General features: G+C 37.4%; 5 protein-coding genes across 6 annotated transcripts; 1 reads left to right on the forward strand and 4 right to left on the reverse strand.

The window, feature by feature from the left end:
• Nucleotides 1-248: 248 nt before the first annotated feature.
• On the reverse strand, nucleotides 249-1,769 carry rpp21 (ribonuclease P subunit p21). The gene is made up of 5 exons (XM_085348363.1): nucleotides 1,647-1,769; nucleotides 1,420-1,520; nucleotides 829-911; nucleotides 565-699; nucleotides 249-402 (listed from the first exon to the last, which is right to left on the reverse strand). Exons 1-5 carry the CDS (start codon nucleotides 1,701-1,703, stop codon nucleotides 305-307), a joined length of 474 nt encoding a protein of 157 aa, XP_085204489.1. The 5' UTR covers nucleotides 1,704-1,769; the 3' UTR covers nucleotides 249-304.
• Nucleotides 1,770-2,365: 596 nt separating this feature from the next.
• pak2b (p21 protein (Cdc42/Rac)-activated kinase 2b) lies at nucleotides 2,366-9,729 on the reverse strand. Of its 2 annotated transcripts, none has more exons than XM_085347097.1 (15): nucleotides 9,530-9,729; nucleotides 8,322-8,632; nucleotides 8,112-8,218; nucleotides 7,829-7,979; nucleotides 7,657-7,688; nucleotides 7,453-7,566; nucleotides 7,153-7,285; nucleotides 6,975-7,038; nucleotides 5,735-5,783; nucleotides 4,740-4,852; nucleotides 4,526-4,643; nucleotides 4,320-4,419; nucleotides 4,035-4,231; nucleotides 3,316-3,453; nucleotides 2,366-3,208 (listed from the first exon to the last, which is right to left on the reverse strand). In XM_085347097.1, exons 2-15 carry the CDS (start codon nucleotides 8,506-8,508, stop codon nucleotides 3,122-3,124), a joined length of 1,590 nt encoding a protein of 529 aa, XP_085203223.1. In that variant the 5' UTR covers nucleotides 8,509-8,632; nucleotides 9,530-9,729; the 3' UTR covers nucleotides 2,366-3,121. The 2 variants fall into 2 exon arrangements, with proteins under 2 accessions (XP_085203223.1, XP_085203222.1); XM_085347096.1 differs by having other exon boundaries at nucleotides 8,322-8,662.
• Nucleotides 9,730-13,022: 3,293 nt separating this feature from the next.
• Nucleotides 13,023-14,882, reverse strand: pigx (phosphatidylinositol glycan anchor biosynthesis, class X). Its single transcript, XM_085348332.1, has 6 exons — nucleotides 14,810-14,882; nucleotides 14,408-14,495; nucleotides 14,181-14,316; nucleotides 13,838-14,051; nucleotides 13,311-13,411; nucleotides 13,023-13,211 (listed from the first exon to the last, which is right to left on the reverse strand). Exons 1-6 carry the CDS (start codon nucleotides 14,880-14,882, stop codon nucleotides 13,074-13,076), a joined length of 750 nt encoding a protein of 249 aa, XP_085204458.1. The 3' UTR covers nucleotides 13,023-13,073.
• Nucleotides 14,883-15,372: 490 nt separating this feature from the next.
• Nucleotides 15,373-16,414, forward strand: cep19 (centrosomal protein 19). The gene is made up of 2 exons (XM_085348715.1): nucleotides 15,373-15,509; nucleotides 16,068-16,414. The coding sequence occupies exons 1-2, from the start codon at nucleotides 15,380-15,382 to the stop codon at nucleotides 16,412-16,414; spliced, it is 477 nt and encodes a 158-aa protein (XP_085204841.1). The 5' UTR covers nucleotides 15,373-15,379.
• Nucleotides 16,415-17,456: 1,042 nt separating this feature from the next.
• On the reverse strand, nucleotides 17,457-21,931 carry ing5a (inhibitor of growth family, member 5a). Its single transcript, XM_085347612.1, has 8 exons — nucleotides 21,758-21,931; nucleotides 20,473-20,544; nucleotides 19,432-19,598; nucleotides 19,179-19,287; nucleotides 18,992-19,091; nucleotides 18,757-18,892; nucleotides 18,582-18,643; nucleotides 17,457-18,457 (listed from the first exon to the last, which is right to left on the reverse strand). The coding sequence occupies exons 1-8, from the start codon at nucleotides 21,792-21,794 to the stop codon at nucleotides 18,418-18,420; spliced, it is 723 nt and encodes a 240-aa protein (XP_085203738.1). The 5' UTR covers nucleotides 21,795-21,931; the 3' UTR covers nucleotides 17,457-18,417.
• Between the last annotated feature and the right edge of the window lie 286 nt (nucleotides 21,932-22,217).

A 22,217-nucleotide genomic window follows, 5' to 3' on the forward strand; every position in this document is an offset into this window, starting at 1 on the left:
GCTGTCAATAAAATGAAAAGAAGTAATTTCATTTAAATAACATTTAAAAAAAAAAAACCTTCTCTAGTCTGTGGGTGGATGTGACACAACAAAACTATATATTAGCTTTTATTAAGAACAGTCCTTTGTATGTTAACCCCTCTTAGGCCCTGGGACCATTTTTGGTCCTTTTAGTTTTTCAGTTACAAGCCATTTGCACTGTGTTGAATGGAATATAGCCAAATTCTCTAAAAAAAAGTTTGGCATAATTTCATGTCAAAATTCAATCTGACTTCCTTAAGCAAATAGAGCAGAGCCATGGCTGCTACGTGCTGGTAGCACCTGGAGCAGAACTGAGTTTTGATGTCTGTGACCCGTCATTCTTTGTGTCTTTTGGCTGATTTTTAGCAGAAGTGATTGAATCTGTATGAAAGAAAGAAAAAACAATCAGCACAAATTTTTTGTCATAAAAGTCCCGTGCAAGCAAACATGAATTTCTTAATTACTGAATTTGGCAGCATGCTTATATAAGCCATATTGTGTTAGGGTATGTTTCGTCTTAAATATAAGTTTTAAGTTTGTCACCTTTCTGCTTTTGCTGCTCCAGCTGAGCCTCGGCTCGGTCTGCCCATAAACAGTAATCTGGATTATTCAGTAAGGTCTTCCTCTGTCCACAACTGAGACATCTCATCACGGTAAAACGAGTCTTGCTGTTTTTTCCTTATTAAAGAAATTCAGTTTAAATAAATAAATAAGTAAATTTTTAATATTTATTCATTATCAACCATTTCTGAAACAAGAAAGTGACAGCCTACATTAAGTAGGGATTGAAAGATAATAGGGGCTTACGTTTTTGTCTTGTTGTAGCAGTTACACCTGGAATGAGCAAAGAGCAGCACCTCTTGCACAATGTCCTCTTCACCGATGGATCTCTACATATATTGAAACATTAAAATGTTAGTCCATCTTTAAGTACATTCTGATTTTACTACTGTCCATCAGCTCCTAGACCAGTCTCATGTAAATATATGTGAATCTTCACACAGCTACACATTAACATCATAACACTTGTCCACACATTGTCAGTGTGAGACTGCTCTCATTTGTGAATACAGCAGGGTAAACGTGGCAGATGTTCCAGACAAATGCCAACTGAGCTGCTGGTCTGTGAGCACAGGGCCCACTAAACGATCTCTGGTCCTTATGTGTGCTTGTGTAGTTCGTACGGTATCGTATATTTAACACTATTTCAATAACTTGTGTTTTTTTTTTTTTTTTTAACTGTGACATTTTCATCTCAGTAGTTCAATACTTGATCTAAAGGGAGCTCTGTGGCACGCCGAAATATCCTGCATTACTCTTTTGCTCCCCAGACAATGTGATCAACGGGATTTGTTAAAAATCAGTATTTAAGTACACGTGATTATCATCTCAACTTACTGTCTGAGAACGAGACGCTTTGCAATCGTCTTCTGTGAGAAGCAGTAGAAACGAGCCAGCTCCACATTTTCCGGATTTTGAGCTAAAACACAATGTGCAGCCTGTGGACAAAACGTAAGAAACCAGCTGAGCGACCACATTCAAAACAGAGAGCATGCTAGCATTTATGTAGCATGTGACTGTAGCTGGAAGCATCGTGACGATAATTAACTAAAACTTTCTCCAACCTGGTAAAGGTAGTTCAGTCTCTGGTAAGCTTCTTTGTCTTTCAAGTGGAGCGCCATTACACACAAAAGTCAGATAACAAATTAGCCCTAATAGTAACAGCGGATTACTTCTAACCACAGCAGTATGACCCTCTGCAAGTAGCTACAACTGATATACTTCCGGGTTAATCCTTCAAAATAAAGGCACACAACGTGATTCACACCTCGGAAAATCAAAAATACAAAATCATCCGATTAGGAATTAACTGTCTACAACCATTCAAAGACCCGACAAGCATCTTGTATCTTTGTAGTTTAGTTATATCAACATCAAACGATATCACAGAGAAATTATTCATTGATTCTACAACCAATTAATTGCAGGGCTTGTAATTCTTGTTCTATACTACTTTGACTTTGTGTGGTTTAAGAAGTAACGGATGATCTCTTTACACATCAATCACATTCACATCCAAATCACAAAAGTAAAAACAGTTGAATTTATTTGAGTGTGCAGACAAAGTTGTTAGTTGTCCAGAAGAGAAACAGTTAACAAATTGTCTTTACCAGCCTTTGTATCCAACCAGTATCATATGGTCACGTTTTTCAAACTAGTTAAGTACACAATATACACATGGAAAAACAAGAGCATTTGTTTAGTCAACACGAACACAAAGGACAAAGTTCAACATACAATACTCATTTTTAATAACAACAGAGAAGAAAGTAGAAACCCTGTCAATCTAACATTTTAATTTACCTGTAAGGTGCGCCTCTGGTATCAGGAGACTATAAAGATACAGGGGAAGAACAGGTACAGTAGCTCTGTTGTGTGTAACAAATGTAGAACGACATAATCACAACACATGTTCATGATGATGACTCCACTGAAATCTTTCCTATAAAACCAATAAAAGAAATGTCCTTAAACAATGGGTGGATGTGGAAATAGCACAAGTGTTCACTGAATGAGACAATATGTGACAAGAAGGGGGACAAACATAAAATTCAAGTATCAAAATAACTAAGACACCAACAAGCTGAAAAGATCAATTACAAAGGTAGTAAAAATCACGGGAAGAGAGACACTGAGACAATCAACAATACATTAGGCAACATTTTGCATTTGTTTAAGGCAGTTGATTAAAAAAAACTAAGTAGAACTAGGCATCTTCTTCATTCCAAGTTAAATACAAGCCTAGCCCTAACTTATCACCAGAAGAGTTGATGTACAAAATTAACTATGCCCGACTCTGATACTACGCACTTGAGTTTGACTTGTCTTCTGACATCTGAGAATGAATAGAGTTCATATGGACAGCGGTGGGGTTGTGCTCTAGATTTTTGGTCTTCTTCACAGTGAGGTTTGTCAGGGCTTATAAGGCTGGTGCATCAAGAGTGGCACACCACTCTCAGCCTATTGTCTGGCACAAAATCTAAATAGTTGGCACATATCTGTGCACAGCATGGGAAGGCAGGATAGCTACTTTCATCAGCTAACGATTGCTCTTCATGGCCTCCTTGGCTGCCAAGATGAGAGGTGTGAGACTGGAGAGGGGTTTCGCCAGCTTCAAAAATGGATGCTGAAAAAGATGTGGATGTGAAAAGAGAATATTACTGGCCTGAAACACAAATATAGTAAAACACTGAAGAGTTCAAAGAGTAGCCAATAACTGGAATCGTTTGTAACCTGCAGGAGCTCTTTGCCACTGCCTCTTTTCTCTACATCCATTTCCAGGCACAGGTTTAGAAAATCTCTGAAAATTGGAGACAGCTTCTCAGGATTCTGAAGCTCAGGTGTGCCATTTGTAGCAATTAGGTATAATGCCTGCCAAAGGGGAAGAGACAAACAAACAAAAACTTTAAAAGCAGAGTTTTGGGAAACAACACACTTAAAGGAAATGAATCAAGTCAAACTGGCTGAGAGGGAAATGTACTACAAAAGTTAATGCTGCACAACTTTCTATATTTGCCTGGGGATATTCCAATCCACATGAGCACATTCCACACAAGAAGTGAAGCTTGTCACTTATAAAGTAAACAGACCAAGAGCGACAAAGTCAGAAAAAGCAAAGTGTGAAATATAGGGTAATAAAGTTCATTATAGTGGTAAAAAGGAGCAGGGTGTAAAATCAGAAAACGTTAAAAATAAACAAAGGCAAGTGTTTATCCTGCTTTTCTGTTGAATCATGGGAGTCTATGGCCCACAGTTATTTTCTAACTACACCAAAAGTCCGACAGACACAAATCACCGATTCAGTTTTAAGTGATTTACTGTGACCTTGTAGACACTGTACAGATGAATAAATTGGAAACATTTCATTTAAAAATGGTATATATTTCCCTACGCTGCTCTACACTATATTAAAGGTGTCTAAACTAAAATGTGTGAAAGTGTTCTGCACTCACTCGTAGTGGATTCTCATTCAGGTAGGGAGGTTCTCCTTCAACCATCTCAATGGCCATAATACCCAGTGACCAAATATCTACTTTAGGCCCATAAGCCTTTCTGGTCACCACTTCAGGAGCCATCCAGTAAGGCGTGCCTACCATGGTGCTGCGTTTGCTCTGCTCTGGAGTGATCTGGGCGCAAAAGCCAAAATCGGCTGTCGAAGACATGAAGAAGAGTGAAACAATTTACACCGGAAGGATTTAACAATGCAATATTTATCATAATTACAGCACAGGACTCACTCAGCTTGACAGAACCATCCATCCCAAGCAGCACATTGTCACTTTTGATGTCTCTGTGGATGACCTGATTTGCGTGTAGGAAATCCAATGCTTGTAAACACTGGGTGAAAAAAAGAATTGAGAGAGGGAAAGATGGCGTTTTTTATTATACCTTTTACATAAAGTGGGGGTCAGTTTGTTTTACAGGACTGCAAAATGTAACGTACCTCTCGGCAGACAGCAGCTATCTGGGCCTCATCCATGCAGGTCTCTGTAACCACATCTGTCAGCGAGCCACCAGCAAGATATTCCATCACCACAAATAACTCCTCCCCCATCAGGAAACTGGCACATAAAACAAACGCATGTGAACAATCAGACAAAAAGTACTGTAAAAAAGTTTAAAAACCTGCCAGGCTGTAGGTTTACGTTCACTCTCACCTGTCTAAAAAGTTGACAATGTTTGGGTTCTTGAGCTCCTTCATCACTAGAATCTCGTTGATGATCAGCTCCTTCTTCGGCTGCTTTTGTAAGTTGATCTGTTTAATGGCGACCTGGCAGTGTGAAAAAACATATATGACCTTTAGTTCACTCTAGGTTTAACATTCAAAAATGTTTCCTCCTAATGTAAAGCGTCACACAGTAACCTATGAAAGACAAAGTAAAAAAACACATACGCATATGCCTTTAAGAGATAAAATGAGTTTCTAAGCAGTTTAGTGGATTTAGTGGTTGGTGCAGATGCTGGACTTTAGATACTTCTTGTTGCATAACAGATAGCTCTTGCTCAGTTTAACTTAATTCAACTTCTTCATTTTTTTGTTTGCTACAATTAAAATAATAAAACTTTGTTTTTTATTGAGCTAGATTGTTTTTCATATTTGTGGCTACTATGACACAATAATTTATCATTTCTGGGGATAAATAAAGTACATCGTTCATCAGATCTACTTGTCAGGTGCATTGATGGAGACCCAATGCACTGCAGTTCTCACTTTAAAGTTGTTTGGATGGGTCTCCCTGTTATTCTGGCTACACAGCCAACTACTCACAACACTTACAAAATTCCTGGCAACCCAGATCATTACAAACTTCACTCCACAGCAACGTCTCAAATGTACCACCTGAACACCTTCACCATGTTATCTCTCTAGTAAAACTCCCTAAAAGCTCTTTCTAGCTACAACATGTTCAGTGTTCATCTGCTCACTATAAACTAAAACTGTGCACCTACGTATTACCACCCAAATAATCTTTTTAGTAACTACCAGCTGCCTCACAATCATTTTTATAAGCGAATAATAAAAAATAAACAAAAGGTGCAGTCCAATCCTTTCAAAAATGGCTTTAGCTTGTCACTCAGCCCCGCTTGCTATGATCCATATTATTTTTCTTTTTTTTGACACTACCTAGTCCATTACTGATTTAGTCTTTACCTCCTGTCCTGTGGATACATCAATGGCTGTGAATACTGTTCCTGATGCCCTGTAAAAAGAGGAAGATTATTTATTTACTTCAACACATATTCTAAGAAACTATATACTCACAATTATTCTTCAAATGCATTTTTACTCACTAAATGTTTTACTTAAGGTCAGTAATACTGAAGAGAATTTATGTTTGTATGAGTTGAGAGGAATCACATCTTGATTAGGAATGTACTACCTGAGAAAAACAAGTATTCATGTGTAACTTATAAATAACTTGTCAATCTTATAAACTAAACTTTGACATGAAACCCGATGCTGAAGATTCTCCGACCTAAAAGCTGGTTGTGAAATTTCACTTTGTTTTTGGGTGGGATGATCAGAAGTAAAAACAGAGTCAAACTGCTATACTGTTTTGTTTTTATAACACCTTCTGGAAAAAGCTTTTAAAAATCCTGCTCTGGAGAAACAAGGGATTTTAAAACATTAAACATATTAATCAACATTAATAATATGACACATCTGCTATTAATAATGAAAGTTATTAGTCTACTACTATTTTTTCTCATGGTAACATTGCTCCAGGGCCTTTTCACGACAGAAAAAAAGAACTTGTCAAACTAGAAATGGTGAAACTGTTACAGACAAGACCGCCCTCCTGGCAAAATTTGCCAGTAAATAACTTCACCAGTTTAAAACTCAGCTCCTCCTATTGTGAGTATCTACAAGAGACTAAACAATACCAATCTCTGGTGATTTAAAAATCTCATATCGCATATCAACTGATACCGTTTCTTTCAGATACAGCAAACAAACTTTCATTGTTATTTATTAGTTAATGTATCAGTCCCTGCCAAGATAATATAACAGTCCATTTTAAAAACAAACTTGTTCATACAGCTACAAGCAGATGTGAATTACTCCTTTACGTTGCTTGTGGCATTCCAAACACTTGCTCCCAAGAGGAAACTTGTAGAGCGGCCTCTGACGAATAAACTATTCAGTATCAGCACTACTATCGTGGACCAAGTGTGTTTTGCCTATCGCTTCCTCACTTTCTTATTTTGCATTTCAGTCATTCGAAATGTTATGTATATGCAAATGGATAATATTGATCAAGCCCTACAATCTGATATCAAAAAGGCTATTCGCTGTAAATATTTACTTAGGTCTGGACAATAAAGATTGAAAATCAACTGCCTGTTTTATAACATAAACAATTAAAACTGTAATATAAAAAGTAACTCACCCCTGGCCAATCTTTTCATATCGGGTGTACTTCTTCTTGGGATCCCCAATACTGACTATGGTTCCTGTAAACCACATTTAAAACGTGTTAAAAGAAAATGGCAAATGGAAGTGACAGGAAAAATGAATTATGTCTACTGTATTTATGCGAGACTAATGATGAAGTAAGAAAAATTTACTCAGTTTGTCCATGATCTCTTCGTCTGACATCTTGCCCTTCCTTTTTTGCCTGTCTGCAGCCTTGGAGGCCACATCTCCGTCCGGACACGTGCTTGGAGCAGGGATGGGGTCGATGACAGAGCGAGTATATACCTGCAAAATACAACAAACATTAGCCAAAGATTAAGATTATTTTTAAATTGTTATTTAAAAAAGGAAAAACAAAATCATTAGAATTAGAAGTTGAAATAAAAATATCTTATAATGAATTCTGATAATAATCGTTACGCAGTAAGGCCAACATCTGGCAGGTGACTTACACTCTTTGTGTGTTCTGGTCTTGGTGCCACAACTGGTGGAGGCGCTTCATCATCGTCATCATCATCTATGTCTTTGATGTTTGGAGATGAGGGTTCAGTGCCTTTTTTGGCAGCCTTGTATAAAGTCACAGCAGATTTTGTTAACATGTATTAGACAAAACAAATACATAAAAAAATACCTTTTAAAAGTCCCAAGATACTTACAGACTGAGGCCCTACTGTGAATGTGTCTTTTTCTGTGAATTTAAAAAAAGTATGTTTTTAGTAACCAGGGAGGTATAGTCAATTTAAAACTTAAAGTCTGAGTGTCATTAAGCTGTGACACTCACTGATCAGTTTACCCCTAAATAGGGTACCAAAAACATAACATTCTCACCAGAGGATGAGAAGCTGAGGTACTTCTGACGACCGTTGCCTGTAGAGTCATAGAACTTAAGGACATCAAGCACAGCCTGTGGGTTTTTCTTCTGCTCTGACTTGGTAATGTTTGACGTCTGGAGTAGTCGAGCCCATTGCTCTGGCATACCCTATGTATTAAAAACAGAAAGGAAAATGTGTCCAATAATGTAAGCTCTAATCTAAAGGACATGCTGTGCTTTGGTAACAAGAGAGCAGAGTTTAGTGAGTGAAAAATGAAAATAACCAAACAGCGAACTCACCGTGAACTCCCCTGTTACAGCGTCAAACCCAACATGTATGGTATGTTCAAAATCTGAAGGCGGTGAGATTTCTGGTCGCTCTTTGTCTCGATCTTTCTTCCTACCACCTGAAATTAAATGAACCTTTATCCAAATTGACCAGGACAACACTCGCTACAAACACTAGACTTGAACTTATTTTAGGCCAAACTTTTAATCTTTTTATCTCACTTTTTTCAGCCCCAGAGAAGATTGAGATGATCTTATTGCGCTTCCTCTCCTCAGGCACAGAAGGCAGCGGTTTAGAGCTGTGGTTGGCCGAAAGTGAGTCTTTGCCAGAGCCAGTGCTGAAGATAGTGCTGCTCATCCTGACCGGAGGGGCAGGGGGTTTATCCTCAGGATCTCCGTTATCACACATGGCCAGGAGGTGGTTACAAGCCTCAGAGGGCTAACCGGGACAGGAATACAGCGTGTGAGGATAGTAAGTGGTGAGGGAGGAAGGCGGCGCTCACATCAGCATGAGACACTAGTGTGTTCATGCACTGCAGGAGAAAGAAAACACCAAGAAGTACCTGGATAAAAAACAGATATATGAAAGAGTATAACTACGCTGTAATAAAGCTAGAAATACAACAGGGTGTAGTGACAAGAAAGCAAGCACCCTCTATAATAAAATAATAAGTTAAATTTGCTACAGAGGTTCAATAAGTAGGAACATTGGAAGGTGTAATGTTTCGTAAGAACCCTGAGCAGACAGAAAAGCCTACACAAAGCTTGACATGTTTTCAGAGACATCACACTTTCTCTGTACTTGTGAAAAAGCTGCTGCAGAGACCTGCTGCACCAACTTTACAAAGTTAACTGCGCATAGAGTCGACAGGGGTACCCAAGAATAAACATAAGCATGATACACAGCAGACTAACTCGAATAATCAGTTCGTATTCTAACATCTGAAAGGTGGAAGAGGAGCCCAGATGACAATCAAAGAACGAAGTTGCTCCTTATCTAGTGCACAAAAATGAAAAGCTTGCACCTACTTTCTTCATTTTAAGGTTTATAAAGTACGAGCACAACCTCATGAATGACCCACATATTTCCATATAACGGTGTTCCTACTGTAATGTCTACTCAAAATGCCCTTCAAGAGAGTAACAACAGGGGCGGCTAGCGGGCTAACGCTAGGATAACTACTTGGCCAACAAGTGTGCTAGCCAGAAGCTAACATTAGCAAGCTATAACAGCGACTGCAAGCCTTAAATAGAGCTTTCAGCTAACGCTAACTTGACAACCAAGCTTGAAGGTTCCTCCCCATGATCCGCCAAAAATAACACTGTTAAGCGGTGCTTTAGAAATCACTAAACATACCAATTCACAAACTATTCCGCACAAATGAGCTTTATTTAGCTAAAGAAGGCGACGCAGGAGCAGAGAAGCTTACCGGAGAATCCACACCAGTTAAACTTGATTGGAACTTCAGTCCAGAACGATCCTCGACGGTGTGCAAAACGTCTGTATATCCTTTAAAAGTTATTCCCCCGTAACAAGGGCTCCCCGGTGGTACAGCCGGCGTATAAATAACTTAGTACAAAGGTTATTCCAACTATTTACAGTGCAACTTTTCTTCTATCTTTTCGGCCCTTGGATAATTCCGCTATGGCGAAGGGGAAGCGGAACTACCGACCCAGCCCTGGCCTGTTCAATAAAATGTTTCAAATGAATGGTGTGTGAAAACCAGTGTTGGGCAAGTTACTTTGAAAAGTAATTAATTATAGTTACTAGTTACTTCTTCAAGTTAGTAACTGAGTTACAATATTCTAAAAGTAATTAATTACTTGAAAAGTAACTATTGTGTTACTTTAAAAAAAAACGTTTAACCCTCTGGGGTCCAGGGTATAATTGGCCATTTTTAACTACTTTTGATTTTCCCTCTACATTTTACCTTTAAAAACTATTTACTTTGCCTTGTTTGGTATCATCCTTTTCAGCACAACCTCACGTGTCTGAATTTACAGTTATGTTTTCATTTTGACATGCTGTATTAACACAATTGATCTAAAATCAGACAAAAAACATAAAATCAGAGTAGAAAAAAGTTATATTTTTTACTGTAACAACCACAAACTTGTTTAATGAATCATATTTCATAATTTTAAATGCAAATATAAATTGTCAATTTTAAAATCCTATGCACAAGTTTTGCAAACAACAAAGTTATTTGCATCCATTTACCTTTTACCTTGATTTTTTAAATAACCATTTCAAACTATTTACAGAACAATCAGCTGTTCTGCATTCAATAAGATGCCACACAAATTATTTGTGCCACTCCAAATATTTCTGTCCACTATAAAGGAGAACATCACAGCCTGATATCTGCAGGTCTGACAGCAGCAGGTGTATCACTCCTTTTTCTACCTGAAGACAGCAGTCGCCTCATTGTTCTGACACTACACGCTAACCACACAAGACAACACATTAACTACATGGCGAAGACAGTCAGCTATCTGAAGCAAAGAAGAAAAAAAGAAAGAAAAGAAAAATCAGAGCCCGTGTGCAAAACCACACAGATCATACCCGGAGCTCCAATAACACGTTTTTAAGCATTAAGAATAATAAAAATGTGAAACATGCTGAAACCTATTAAAGTGGACGTTTAAGGTAATGTAGTTCAGCATTTACAGACGTAATTTTCCAGCTGCAGAGCAATTATTTTGTAAATTATAAATGAAGTGTGGCAGGTTTCTCTCACTAATCTGACATTAATGTAACGTTTGTTTATTTTCCTGCCTTAAGAAATTTTAAATGGCCTAATTTTGAAAGCCTAATTTTACTCAGATTTTTATGGCGTAAATGAAAAAAAGCAAATAACATACTAGCAAATTTACTTTCTATACACGCATCATTGTTTCTCAAGCTGTGAGAAACGACAGAAAAATGTACAGACTTATGTTAAGTAACAAAGACTCATTCCAAATGAGGGCAAAATTTTTATAACAACAACAAAGGCCTATTTTGAGAGAGGAAAAACAATATAGACATATAATATATTAGTTATATTGAAAAAGGAAGATGATGGGTTAACTACTTATTAGTTTTCCTGCAGTATAGTTCATAAACTACTTAGAACATAAACTAGTTAGAACTTATAAGGTTCTTCATCTTCTTTCCCCTGCTTCCTTTAGGGGTCGCCACAGTGGGTCATCTGCCTCCATCTCACCCTATCCCAACATCCTCCTCAATTTCTGACTGTGCACTTCCTGGTCCCTTCTAATGACAATCTAAACATGTTCAGCTCCGCTACCGCCAGCTTGGCCTCCTGACTTTTTATCAGTGCCATCTCGTCTCAGGTCTCTCTACCATCATGTAAACCTTCACTTTCACTCTACTGCTATCCTTCAGTCACAAATCACCCTTGACACTCGTTTCCACCAACTCCAACAGATAAAACTGACTTTACAACAAAAATGTCTATATTTTGTGCATATAGTTATCAACTGAAGTTAAAATAGGGCTAGATCGTACTATTCTGTATTAACAGTTTGTTCCACAAGATGGTGTAGAAAGTCAACATGAGAGGAAGAGGAAATATGGAGAAGCAGAGGAAGCACCTGGAAAGTAACCGTTATCAGCAGCAGCATCACCTCCCAGAGGGAAATCAAGTAAAACAAGAGGAGGAGTTAATGAGGATGCTGAGTATATTACTGGTATGATAAAAGCTGTTGGTGCTAATTTTCCCAGTCAAAAATAGCTATGAAGCAGATGCTATTTGCAGTGCGTGTGCTCTTACTGATATGTGATTTAGACAAAAGACAGTTGTGATCCTCTCAGGTAGAGAGCATATCCAGATCTTTACTGGGGGATCTCAGGTACATTTTCTTACTACACAGGAGCTGATACTTACATGAAGTATTTCTAGTAAAATGCTGCACCTGGTGGTGAAAGTTCTAGTTAAATTTTACAGAGGGTGACTTCAAAAAACACTTCTACTGTGTTGACACTGTGTGACTATGCGCCTCTCTTTGCTCATTGGTGATGCATAATATGTTGCAGACTTAATTCTTTTTAACAAACTATGTGATTATACAATTTCTAAATTACCCTAAGCATTTTCTCTGCAAAACAAGAAAAATATTGGACTGGCTCTTCATTGACTGCATTGTTTGAAGGCGTTTCCATGTTCCATGTTGTGTAGTGCCACATGCACTACCCAACAGGGTCAAGAACATACAACTACAAATGGAGCCTTGTAGGAGACCAAAATTGGATAACAGATGTAATAAGACAAGACATAAGCTGAAAGAATAAAAAACTTAGTTTTTCCTGACAGCATGCACGGCAGCACAGTTTGTCACTCATAAATCAAACATCCAAACGTTGGCACAGGATGACACCTGGTACTCTGTCTCAAATGGATATGACCTTTACCTCATCATGGCATTCTTTAAACTGCCACAAGAAAAGAATACTGATAACATTGTTGTTATATTGTATTTATAGCAATCTGAACTATATACATTTTATTCAGTGTTAAAATACAGATTATACTACTGTAGACTCCAGTTTTATAATTGTGTTATTATAATAGCCCATTTTACAGTCAAAAATAAATGAAAATCACAACCAAATAGCCCAAAACTGAACAAATTAATTGATAAAAACATGTTCCTTAATTAGGTGCGCTAAACTGAACAGATAAAGAATCATGATCCTCCCAAAATGAGGTCATAGCAGGAAAAATGCTTGCACAGGTTGCAGGATTCACAAAGATAAACATAGTTACATTAGCTGGAATGGAAAAAGATAAATTCTGATATCTTTCAGCATTTATCTGTTGTTTCAGCAATATCTCAGTATTCTTTCCCATCTCAATTAGTCCTGTTCTCTGCTTGCAGCATTTCTGCAGATAAGATGACAACACTGAAAGTGCCTCTTCCTTGTCAGTTTGATAAAAAAATAAATAATGCCAGTACAATTTTAGCTATTTAAATGACTTGATGTTTCCACATGTATTTGGACAGTGCCACACAGCAGATCATTGTGACAAGAAGAGTCCCTCCGCATACGTGTGCCACCAAAGACCCATCACCCACTGGGAGCTGGAAACTCACTGGATTGAGATCCTATAAGGCAAAAGGGAAACAAGCGAATAATTGAGTTTTGTTGTTTTTTTTTTTATCACCTTTTCACTCAAGATTTGTTGAAATATTGTTCACAATCACCTGCTGAGGCTTGACTTTAACCCAAGAACAAGTGCTTGAATTGCTGGCAGTGCATGGTGCATCCACAACTGTGTGAGGCTCTAAGCTGCTGAGCTGTGCGCCTGGATAAGAGAAATAGTTTTAGAAGAAAGTGTTTCAGAAAGCCAACGTGAAAAGGCTTTAAGTCACGTTTTTGTTTTCACACTATAAAGTTTTGATCACTAAACTTATTATATGTATGTAACCTATGACTGTTGTATCCACAACCACAAAAGTGAAATAATTTGGTAATATTCATTGACACTCCACTTTCATAGAAAACAGATACAGATTTAGGTTTTTACGCTCCCACATCATTTAGTTTAATTATGCAGTCAGGTAAAATTGTATTGTGAACAGGTTGATTTAATGTATTTAGTTAATTTGTTTCATTACACATTATGACACAAAATTGTATTTTAAATATCACATTTGGTTAACATTGTTTTCCGTCTGTATAGATTTACACAGTGTCAGAAATTGCTATAAAATGAAATGAATCCACTTACATTTTTCTGACCGCAGCAGCAGCTCTGGAGCTTCTATGTCAACAGATTTCAACATTTTTCCATCAAACGAGGGCTTGTGGTAGCGACCATGTATTGGAATTGTTACTTTGAATAACTTGGAAGTTGGTCCAGTGGAGAAAGGATACACATAGGTGACAAATCCTGAAGCTTTGTGAGCAGGAACCTCAAGGTCAATGGCTGAATCTAGTAATATCTTACAAAGTTTAACACAGAAATAATTAAATAAAAAAAATATATATACTATACACGTTTTGTACATGACTGTGGTTTGTAGTAGAATTTTACACTGTGTTATGCTATATCTAGTTGCTCGGCATCTTACCTTCCAATTATTTTGATCACTAAGGGATGCAAGTTGATATGGATCAACATAGACATCTCTGGGCCATCTATGAATCAGCAAAACTTTGACACTACTGAGCTCTTTGGATCTGAACTCAACTGTAGTTGTCACCTCCCTAAAACATATTAGAAAATATCACTGGTTTTCCTGACAAGCATCCCCAAAGGCAGAACAGCTTTCTTTTGAGAAAACAAACAACCGAATACCTGTGGAAACCCTTTTTGTTGAGCTCCACTCTCACTGATGAGGGCGCAAGCCACTGCCTCAGAAGATCACAGTGGTTCTGAATCTCATCTGCACAAATTAGCAGGTTACACTGATCAGGTAAAAGCTTTTTGAATTTGAACAAGGTGCATTTGTTTTTCAAACTGTGCTAGATTATATAAGTCATGTTATCCATACAGGGGTATATTTACAGCACTTTTTTGTCTACTGTAAAAATACTATTGCTTCCTTCAAACTTTAACCGCCCCGCCCCCAAAAAAAACAACCCACAAACAAACAAAAACAAAAAAACCCAACAACTTAATTTAAATGACCTTCAATCAATAATAATGAGAGCTTATTGAATGACTATCGAGTTTTCACGTAAAACCTAGTTCACGTACCCTTTTCGCCCAAACAGAGACATTTCGAGAATAAGCTCAACGCAGAAACAACATAGAACAGTTTAAAATACATTAAAAAATATAATGGCCAACGCTGAGGCGTGTTTATTTAACTCAAGCACAGCTACTACCGCTTAAGCGCTTCTTTGAAGTGTTTACGGAAGAGGATTTTTGAAGGCCCCTTTTGTAGTTTCAAGGAGCCTGCAAATGTGCCTGTGTAGAGATTGAAAAACACAAGCTTTTAAGGAAACATTTAGTAACATTTATAGACATAGAAAGTAGTTTTCAGGAATAAAATGAATAATGATGATACGTGAAAGTTAAATGATTTTATATTATTTTTTTAAATCCGAAATTTAACGTCAGGCATCCCAACAGACAGAAGCGTCTTTACGTGAAGGCTCTGCTGGCAACCTGGCAACGCGTAATCATCCCTGAAGCCGCTGCTCAATTTTTTTATTCATACTGTGCGCTAGTAGCAACAATTATGGCTGGGATGTTTCTGTTTTAAACATGTTTAAATTGATGGTCGGATTGAGTTAAGTTTGTTTGTTGTAATAGAAGTACAGGATGCGTTTTGCGGCAAAGCGCTGCGGGGTGCAGTTCAGCCCTCCATCCATAGTTTTAATTTATGAGCACACGGAAACCAAAAAGGTGCGAAAAAGAATAATACCTGTGCGAAATTTCTCCAAATACTCCGGTAAGGCACCACGGACACGTTGGGACTCGTTCTCTTTGCTCCATGTCACATGTTGCTAGATATAAGAATAGAAATAGCTAGAATCAGTGTGAGAATATTATTTTAGCCTCGTTTGCTGTATATTAATAATTATATGATACTCTAGTAAATCTAACAAACCTGTCAGAGTCATGAGCCCCTGAAGTTTTAATTTCTATATCTTGTGGATAGCAGCAGGTAGATTACCTGCAAGCTGTTGAGCCTCAGGCTCCTATTTTTGACTAAAATAGGAGCATCTTACTTTGTTTAACTAAGGTCATTGCTAGTGAATGTTAATAATAAATAACTAATATGTAATACATGGAAATCTACCTTTATCGTACTGCGTTTTTTCCTTCCTGTTTTTGTTTTGTTTTCTTGTTAGCCCATTTTTTGAGACATAGTTGCTGTGATCAGAGCTGGAGTCATGAATGCACACTGCATTAACATATGTATGTAGCTTAGTTTGTTCTTGTAGATTGCCACAAAGTAACTGGGCAGGACTACAACCAACCTATTACCTCATGCTGTCTCTTCCAGACTACAGCATGGCTGCTGAAAGGCTGAAGAACAACCCTCGGCACAGGGACTACCTGGAGGGTGTCTCTCAAAGCCAGCTTGAGAAGCTTCACATTATCCTGCGCGATCACATGCAGGGCTTCAGTCTGGAGCACAGCCTCTCCTCGTTCTGTCTGGACCCTGACGAAGACCTGAACAAACTGGACGATGAGGACCTGGCACGCAAGAAAGGCCAAATGGACGAACTGTTTGAGAAAAACCGGAGACGCAAAGATGATCCTGACTTTGTTTACGACTTTGAAGTTGATTTCACTAAGACCACCTTAGAAAAGTGCAGCTGGGATGATGAATCAGATGATGGATTTTGAAACTCTCTTTTTACCAATGTTTTAATTAAGAATGTAGATTGTAAATCTATAGTGAGACTGCAGGAACATACAACCCAACTGATGTAGATGGCAATGCTTCAATAAATGTCAATATAGTAGAAATACTATGCCTTTAATCAAACAAAAAACCACCTTGAACCTCCGTTAATGGCAAGCAAAGACCAAAGCCTGTTAATCAAGGGAAACTAGAGCTATGATTTGGTGTCTGTGTACCATAGCATTTATCTGTAAAATCTTCTCGGGCGCTGATAATTGGCATCTGTCTTGTGTCAGTGACGTAAAAGACTGATTTAATGCGACATGACCATTCAAACAGCAGTCGCTTTCTAAAACATCAGATATGTATCGGATTCAGTACCACATATGAAAGTGACCCAGATCGGATGTGAAAATATCAGATTTGTGCTGTTTACACTGTCATACCATAATCGGATATGGGTCACATAGGGTCAAAAAAAGTTGGATTTGATGCGCTTTCGCCTGCAGTGTGAACGTAGCCTTTGTGACAACCAAAAGACAGATATTAAATTTATGACATCCAGTGACTGCAGTCTCTAACACTGATGACAAAGCACCCATGTTAAGGCAAATTACTGCACCTGAAATACTGTTACCCAACTAACTAACCCATAGTTTAAGTTTGTTAAGAGTTTCCCTCAGGTCAGGGTTAATAAACTCCATTTTAACAACTTGCTTTTGGGAACAGGCCTCCAGCAACACCTAGACTTCATTCATGGAATGAAACAGGCAGAGTTTAGAGGAAGATTTCTAAATCAGGGGAAACAAAACCAAACAATGTTTGAGAACAACCTGATAACAAACATTAATTCCATTTTAAGCTGCAGTAAACAAAATCATGCATGGATAATAGTGAATCTTTATTTGTTATAAAATACTGAATTTTACAAAATACAAAGACTTTGGTTCTTTTATTTGTGGCTTACACCTAGATGAGTGATATTCACAGTTGAATATGAAGATTCTAAAATCCTATTAAATAAAATCTGAGTGTACACCAGGAAGTAAGCAATACAACAAATATATCTTTGGGGGAAAAAATGTGTGCACAAAATAGTTTTATATCATACAAAATATATATATACACTTCCATATATATGGTCTGACATGATGTTCTATGGCAAAGTTTTAAAAGAGATAAACTATAACATAAAACTAAGCCTGCATTATCAAACCTTGTAAGGGGAAAATGTCATTCAAAGTGCTTAAATACCTCATTCAGTTGACAATAGACACTGACTGACTGACTGACCATAAGTACCACAATACATTCAAAGATGTCGCAGGTTTTTGTTAAAATGCAATACAGAATGACTTTACATTGCTTTGCTAGTTTGGTTTAAGCTAATCAAAACAGTTTTTTACATTGTTATCAATTGCAGTCATTTTTGCAGTGCCGATGTATTCCCTAAGGAGGTAGTAACAAAAAAACTGACAATTCCTTTTCCCATCACCATTTACACATGGATTAGGGCATCTGAATTGTAAATTCTCAGCAGGCTGTTAATTTATTTTAAAAAGTCATTTATAAAACTGACATTTCAAGTATGCTTAAGACACAATCCGGGTTTTTGAGTTAGTCTTTACACATGCACACGCGCGCACACACACACATACACACAAAGCAAATGACTTAAGAGGAACAACTTTCTGAATGACAATTTGTGAAAACTACACCCAGAAGATTACCCAGATTTACCCAGATTAGACAAATAATACATAGGTAAACTAGTCATTTTAGAGCTACTGGACAAAGACAGGCATCTTGAAATCCAATAACACGGACATAGTAAAGCAACAAGTATAGATATACTCCAACTCCGGATTAGGCCTTTAAAGAAAGCTTTATGATCCACCATTTATATGGTGCGCTGTACGAACTAAAATATTTTATATATTTATGACATTACGAAACTCTACCCAAAGTACAGATGTTAGAGAAGCACTTCTGGAAATATGAAAACTCATTTTTTCTTCCTGTCCTGGGTGCATCTCGGACAAAACCTGACAGAGTAAAAGGAGGGGAATATGTTAATTTGCTGCAGAAAGAAAAAGCGTAAGATTCCATGAATAACTATATTCTCATCACAGACAAAGAGAATAACACTGTTACTACTCAAAAACGTACCATTTTCCTTTGGGTTTTGTGGCGAGATCAACACAAGCAAAGTGAAACCACTCAATGGGGCACTAAAACCAAGAATAACAAAGAAAAATGTCAATTTAAAAATTAAACCTAAACTTGCTCAGTCAAAAAGGTTCTTACAATAAAGCTTAAGAAGAAATTATAAGTGAAAACCTACATCTGGGTTATCACATCCTATCATTTCTCCATATGACACCTGATGACACAGGCAGTATGTAGGTTCATTTGGATCGACCGGCATGTCCAACACGTCTGATGGCTGCATAGGCAGGAGAGCGTCACTCAAGTCTGGGCTAAAAGACCAACATACAGAGCATGGTTAGAACTAAATATAAACATGAGCCAATTATCCAGTAAACTTGAGTTTGATTGAAGCACTGGTTCAAACTTACCTGTTTTTCATCTTTTTCTTTCTGGGAGAATCTTCATCTGAACCTTTCCTTCCTCTTCCCCTGGATCCACGCTTCTCTCTCAGCCCCCGCACATCATTTTCTGGGGAAAATATTTGCATTATTACACACTTAAAACTCTTGTCTTTTGTTGCGTTTATGATCAAAGGCGTGCAGTCACTCAGCTTACTTTTCAAACCTCTGCCCTCTGTACTGTCATAGCTCACTTCTAGTTTCTCCTTGAGTTCATTCTCAAACCGTGCCAGATCTGCATCCAGCCTGCGGATATGTTTGTCCACCTACGGTAGAAAGATATTGTGCATATTTAAATCTGAGTACATGTACACATTGATGATGTAAATCTGATAAACAGGGACAAAAAACAAAAATAATATGACATTAGAATCTGGACAGTGACAGGAGACACATTGTTTCGGACTAACCATTTCATATGTCTGCATTGCGAGCTGGACTTTGTCATCACTGAACTCTTTGCACTTGCTGTAGGCATTCTGGATCTTTTGCAGGTGTTCAACTCTCTGCTCAGAAGCTAGATTCTTGACATTTGCGATGTACTCCTCAGCCAGTTTGTCGATCTCTCCTTTCTTTTCTGCACAACAACATGATTATTAAAGTGCTGAATAAAACTAGTGATAAAATATTACATGTAAGCTTCCTATTTACAGTTATGGTCAGAAATTTTCATACAGTTATTGTAGGCATGAATGCCATGGTAAGTTTGCATAGAGCTAAAACAGGGTCAAATGTTTTATTCATTTAAGTTTAAATTTTGATATTTAAAAAATATAAAAAAATATAAACTATTTTTAAAAAAAAATCAATTATTTTGTATTGAATAAATTATTTGTTTTCATGCAAATCTAACATATCAATATGTTGCAACCTAATGTTTGTAACATTGATATACATTAAGGTGGGAAAAGATTTACCACAGCAACAAGGAATACTGTTATCTGATTGGTTTGTAGGTCACTTTCCCACAAGAGCTCTGAACTCCATAGCAAAATCTAATAATTTAATAATCCTGTTCATTTCTGTATATTATACTGAAATTAGAATCTGCCAACTTAATATGCCTTTAACCTTAATGTATATATAGAGTTCGTATCTCTTGCTATGAATTAATAATTTCCTTTAAATGATTTCCTTGAACTGTTCTTATTCCAGGGTGGAATGACTGCATCGCATAAATCTTTAATACCCTTATCAAACAAGACTTGGATGCACAAGTTTGAATATATTTTGGATTTTCTCTAGTCACAAAGGGTCGAAAGTGAGTGGATGTAAACTATTGACAACTGTTTGTCTAAGACTACTGGTAAGTGGCACAACCTAATACATAAGGAGCCTGGCTAAACTGGGTTTTCAGGTATCACAGATTATACTGTCAGAGCCATTTGTTTATTTTGTATAAGTCCACAGAGCGTTTTATTGACTGTAATGTTAAGAGATTAAATGATCACCTTCAGTTCTGTTGTCCAGGTCCCGCATCAAAGTGAAGTTCCTTTGTAGCTCACATGGCAAGTTTTCAATACCTAAAGAAAAGATTAGACAATATTAATGCCTAACAGTTCATTCCAATTACATTTTCTGAACATAATCATCACACTTAATTAATTATAACCTGTGCTGTAATGCCTTTTAAAAAGGCAAATGCACAAACTCAACTGAATGCTTTAAAATCAAAGAAATATAAATAAGAAGTAAAGAGCAGAGGTTATTATGACATTAATTACAACTTAGAAATCATTAAGCTTTACACTGAAGCCCTTCTTGTTCTACTTCCTCTCTTTATGAGTTTAATTCTGTCCAACCTGGTCACTCCCAATGCAAATCATAATCTTTTTGTTAGCGTTCACTACCACCTACTCAACCCTTTCAGTCTTCCTGCTATCCTTCTGTCACAAATCTGCCCTGACACTTGTCTCTGCCCACTCCATCCTGCCTGCATTCTCTTCTTCACCTTTAATGCTAAAGGCTAAAATTACTTTTGTCATTATACTTATATAACATTTCATACAACATTTAAAATACTTGAGGTCAAATCTGCACATTAAACACAACACAAATACCATCACAACCATACACTCACGTGTGCATGAATTGCAGAATGTTGTCGTGTAACAATCTGTCTGTACAAAATAACGCTTCACATGTATTACATTTGTCCCAAAAGCAGACATTATTAAGGGCTCATGATAACAACAACTGTCAAGTAAATACACTCTGTATGCCATGTGACACACTTCAAACACCCCGCCCAGGCGCGTAAACTGTTACGGGAAACGCGGCAACCAACAGGTTGTAAATGATTTCCTATATAAAAACACAAACTGTGACTAAAATGAACCTAGCTTAAATATAAAGACTGTTAATATAACAATTTATCTCTAAATGCCCTTATATAACTAATGCTAGTTGCGTAGCTACAGGCTGCTCCAACATTGCTAGCGCATGAATCAGAAACGGTTGTAACCTATAGTCAGTTTTCCTAAATATGTGAAAACAGTTAATTATTACATTCCCCTTTGACTGAATCTGACAAGACACATTAAGATCTTACCTACCCCACCTTTATCACTCCTAAGGTAATGCTAACCAGTTAGCTGGCGGGCTAATGACCTAACAGCTTGTTAGTTGCAAACGCACTGCATTGAAACCGCCGTCCAAAAATGTATAATAAATTAAACCTTTAAAAGTTGCATTTTCTATCTGTTGACAGAAATTTACCACATTCTGGATACTTACTGTCAAGGTAATGTTCCAAGTATATTGCAGTCGCCATTTCGAATTAGCTGTTTAGCTTCTGCGCTACCCTCGTTAGCTCCTCAAACTGTTGGCCAGAGAGGTTGGGTTTGTTTTGTAACCCTGGGTCGCCCGTTGGTCAGTTGGCTTGGCGTGATGCGAGTTTGTCTGCAGTCACAGGCTTCGCCGAATTAAATGAAGCGAGGCTCACAAAAACACAGGAAGTGACAGTTTACCCCAAGCGTGCCTTCACTCCGAACATGCGTGCTGGAGGACAGGGCACAACTTTTTAAGTTTGGTACCTCACATGTAATAAAAAAAAAAAGTTTCTAAGTACTATTCATTTACTCAAGTATTACGAACACGTAACTTTGCTCCCAATCTCCTCAGCTACTGTGTTTATACTAGTTTATACGCGTTCTATGCCAATTTAATGCATAATTAACCAAATGTATTGATTGAT

This window comes from Diplotaxodon limnothrissa, linkage group LG23 (assembly GCF_057381915.1).
Source record: "Diplotaxodon limnothrissa isolate DT_005_m linkage group LG23, D_limnothrissa_male_GT1.1, whole genome shotgun sequence".
NCBI lineage: Eukaryota > Metazoa > Chordata > Actinopteri > Cichliformes > Cichlidae > Diplotaxodon > Diplotaxodon limnothrissa.

Coding starts and splice junctions, on each gene's coding strand:
- cep19 (XM_085348715.1), top strand. CDS start 15,380: ATGCGTTTTGCGGCAAAGCGCTGCGGGGTGCAGTTCAGCCCTCCATCC. Junction 15,510..16,067: donor AAATTTCTCCAAATACTCCG/GTAAGGCACCAC, acceptor TGTCTCTTCCAG/ACTACAGCATGGCTGCTGAA.
- ing5a (XM_085347612.1), bottom strand. CDS start 21,794: ATGGCGACTGCAATATACTTGGAACATTACCTTGACA. Junction 18,644..18,756: donor TAGGATGTGATAACCCAGAT/GTAGGTTTTCAC, acceptor TCTTGGTTTTAG/TGCCCCATTGAGTGGTTTCA. Junction 18,458..18,581: donor ACAAAACCCAAAGGAAAATG/GTACGTTTTTGA, acceptor TTACTCTGTCAG/GTTTTGTCCGAGATGCACCC.
- pak2b (XM_085347097.1), bottom strand. CDS start 8,508: ATGTGTGATAACGGAGATCCTGAGGATAAACCCCCTGCCCCTCCGGTC. Junction 4,232..4,319: donor GGATGGTTCTGTCAAGCTGA/GTGAGTCCTGTG, acceptor TGTCTTCGACAG/CCGATTTTGGCTTTTGCGCC. Junction 3,209..3,315: donor GTGGCAAAGAGCTCCTGCAG/GTTACAAACGAT, acceptor CATCTTTTTCAG/CATCCATTTTTGAAGCTGGC.
- rpp21 (XM_085348363.1), bottom strand. CDS start 1,703: ATGGCGCTCCACTTGAAAGACAAAGAAGCTTACCAGAGACTGAACTAC. Junction 1,521..1,646: donor GACTGAACTACCTTTACCAG/GTTGGAGAAAGT, acceptor TTTTGTCCACAG/GCTGCACATTGTGTTTTAGC. Junction 403..564: donor GGAGCAGCAAAAGCAGAAAG/GTGACAAACTTA, acceptor TCTTTCATACAG/ATTCAATCACTTCTGCTAAA.
- pigx (XM_085348332.1), bottom strand. CDS start 14,882: ATGTATTTTAAACTGTTCTATGTTGTTTCTGCGTTGAGCTTATTCTCG. Junction 14,317..14,407: donor AACAAAAAGGGTTTCCACAG/GTATTCGGTTGT, acceptor AATATGTTTTAG/GGAGGTGACAACTACAGTTG. Junction 13,212..13,310: donor TTAAAGTCAAGCCTCAGCAG/GTGATTGTGAAC, acceptor TTTGCCTTATAG/GATCTCAATCCAGTGAGTTT.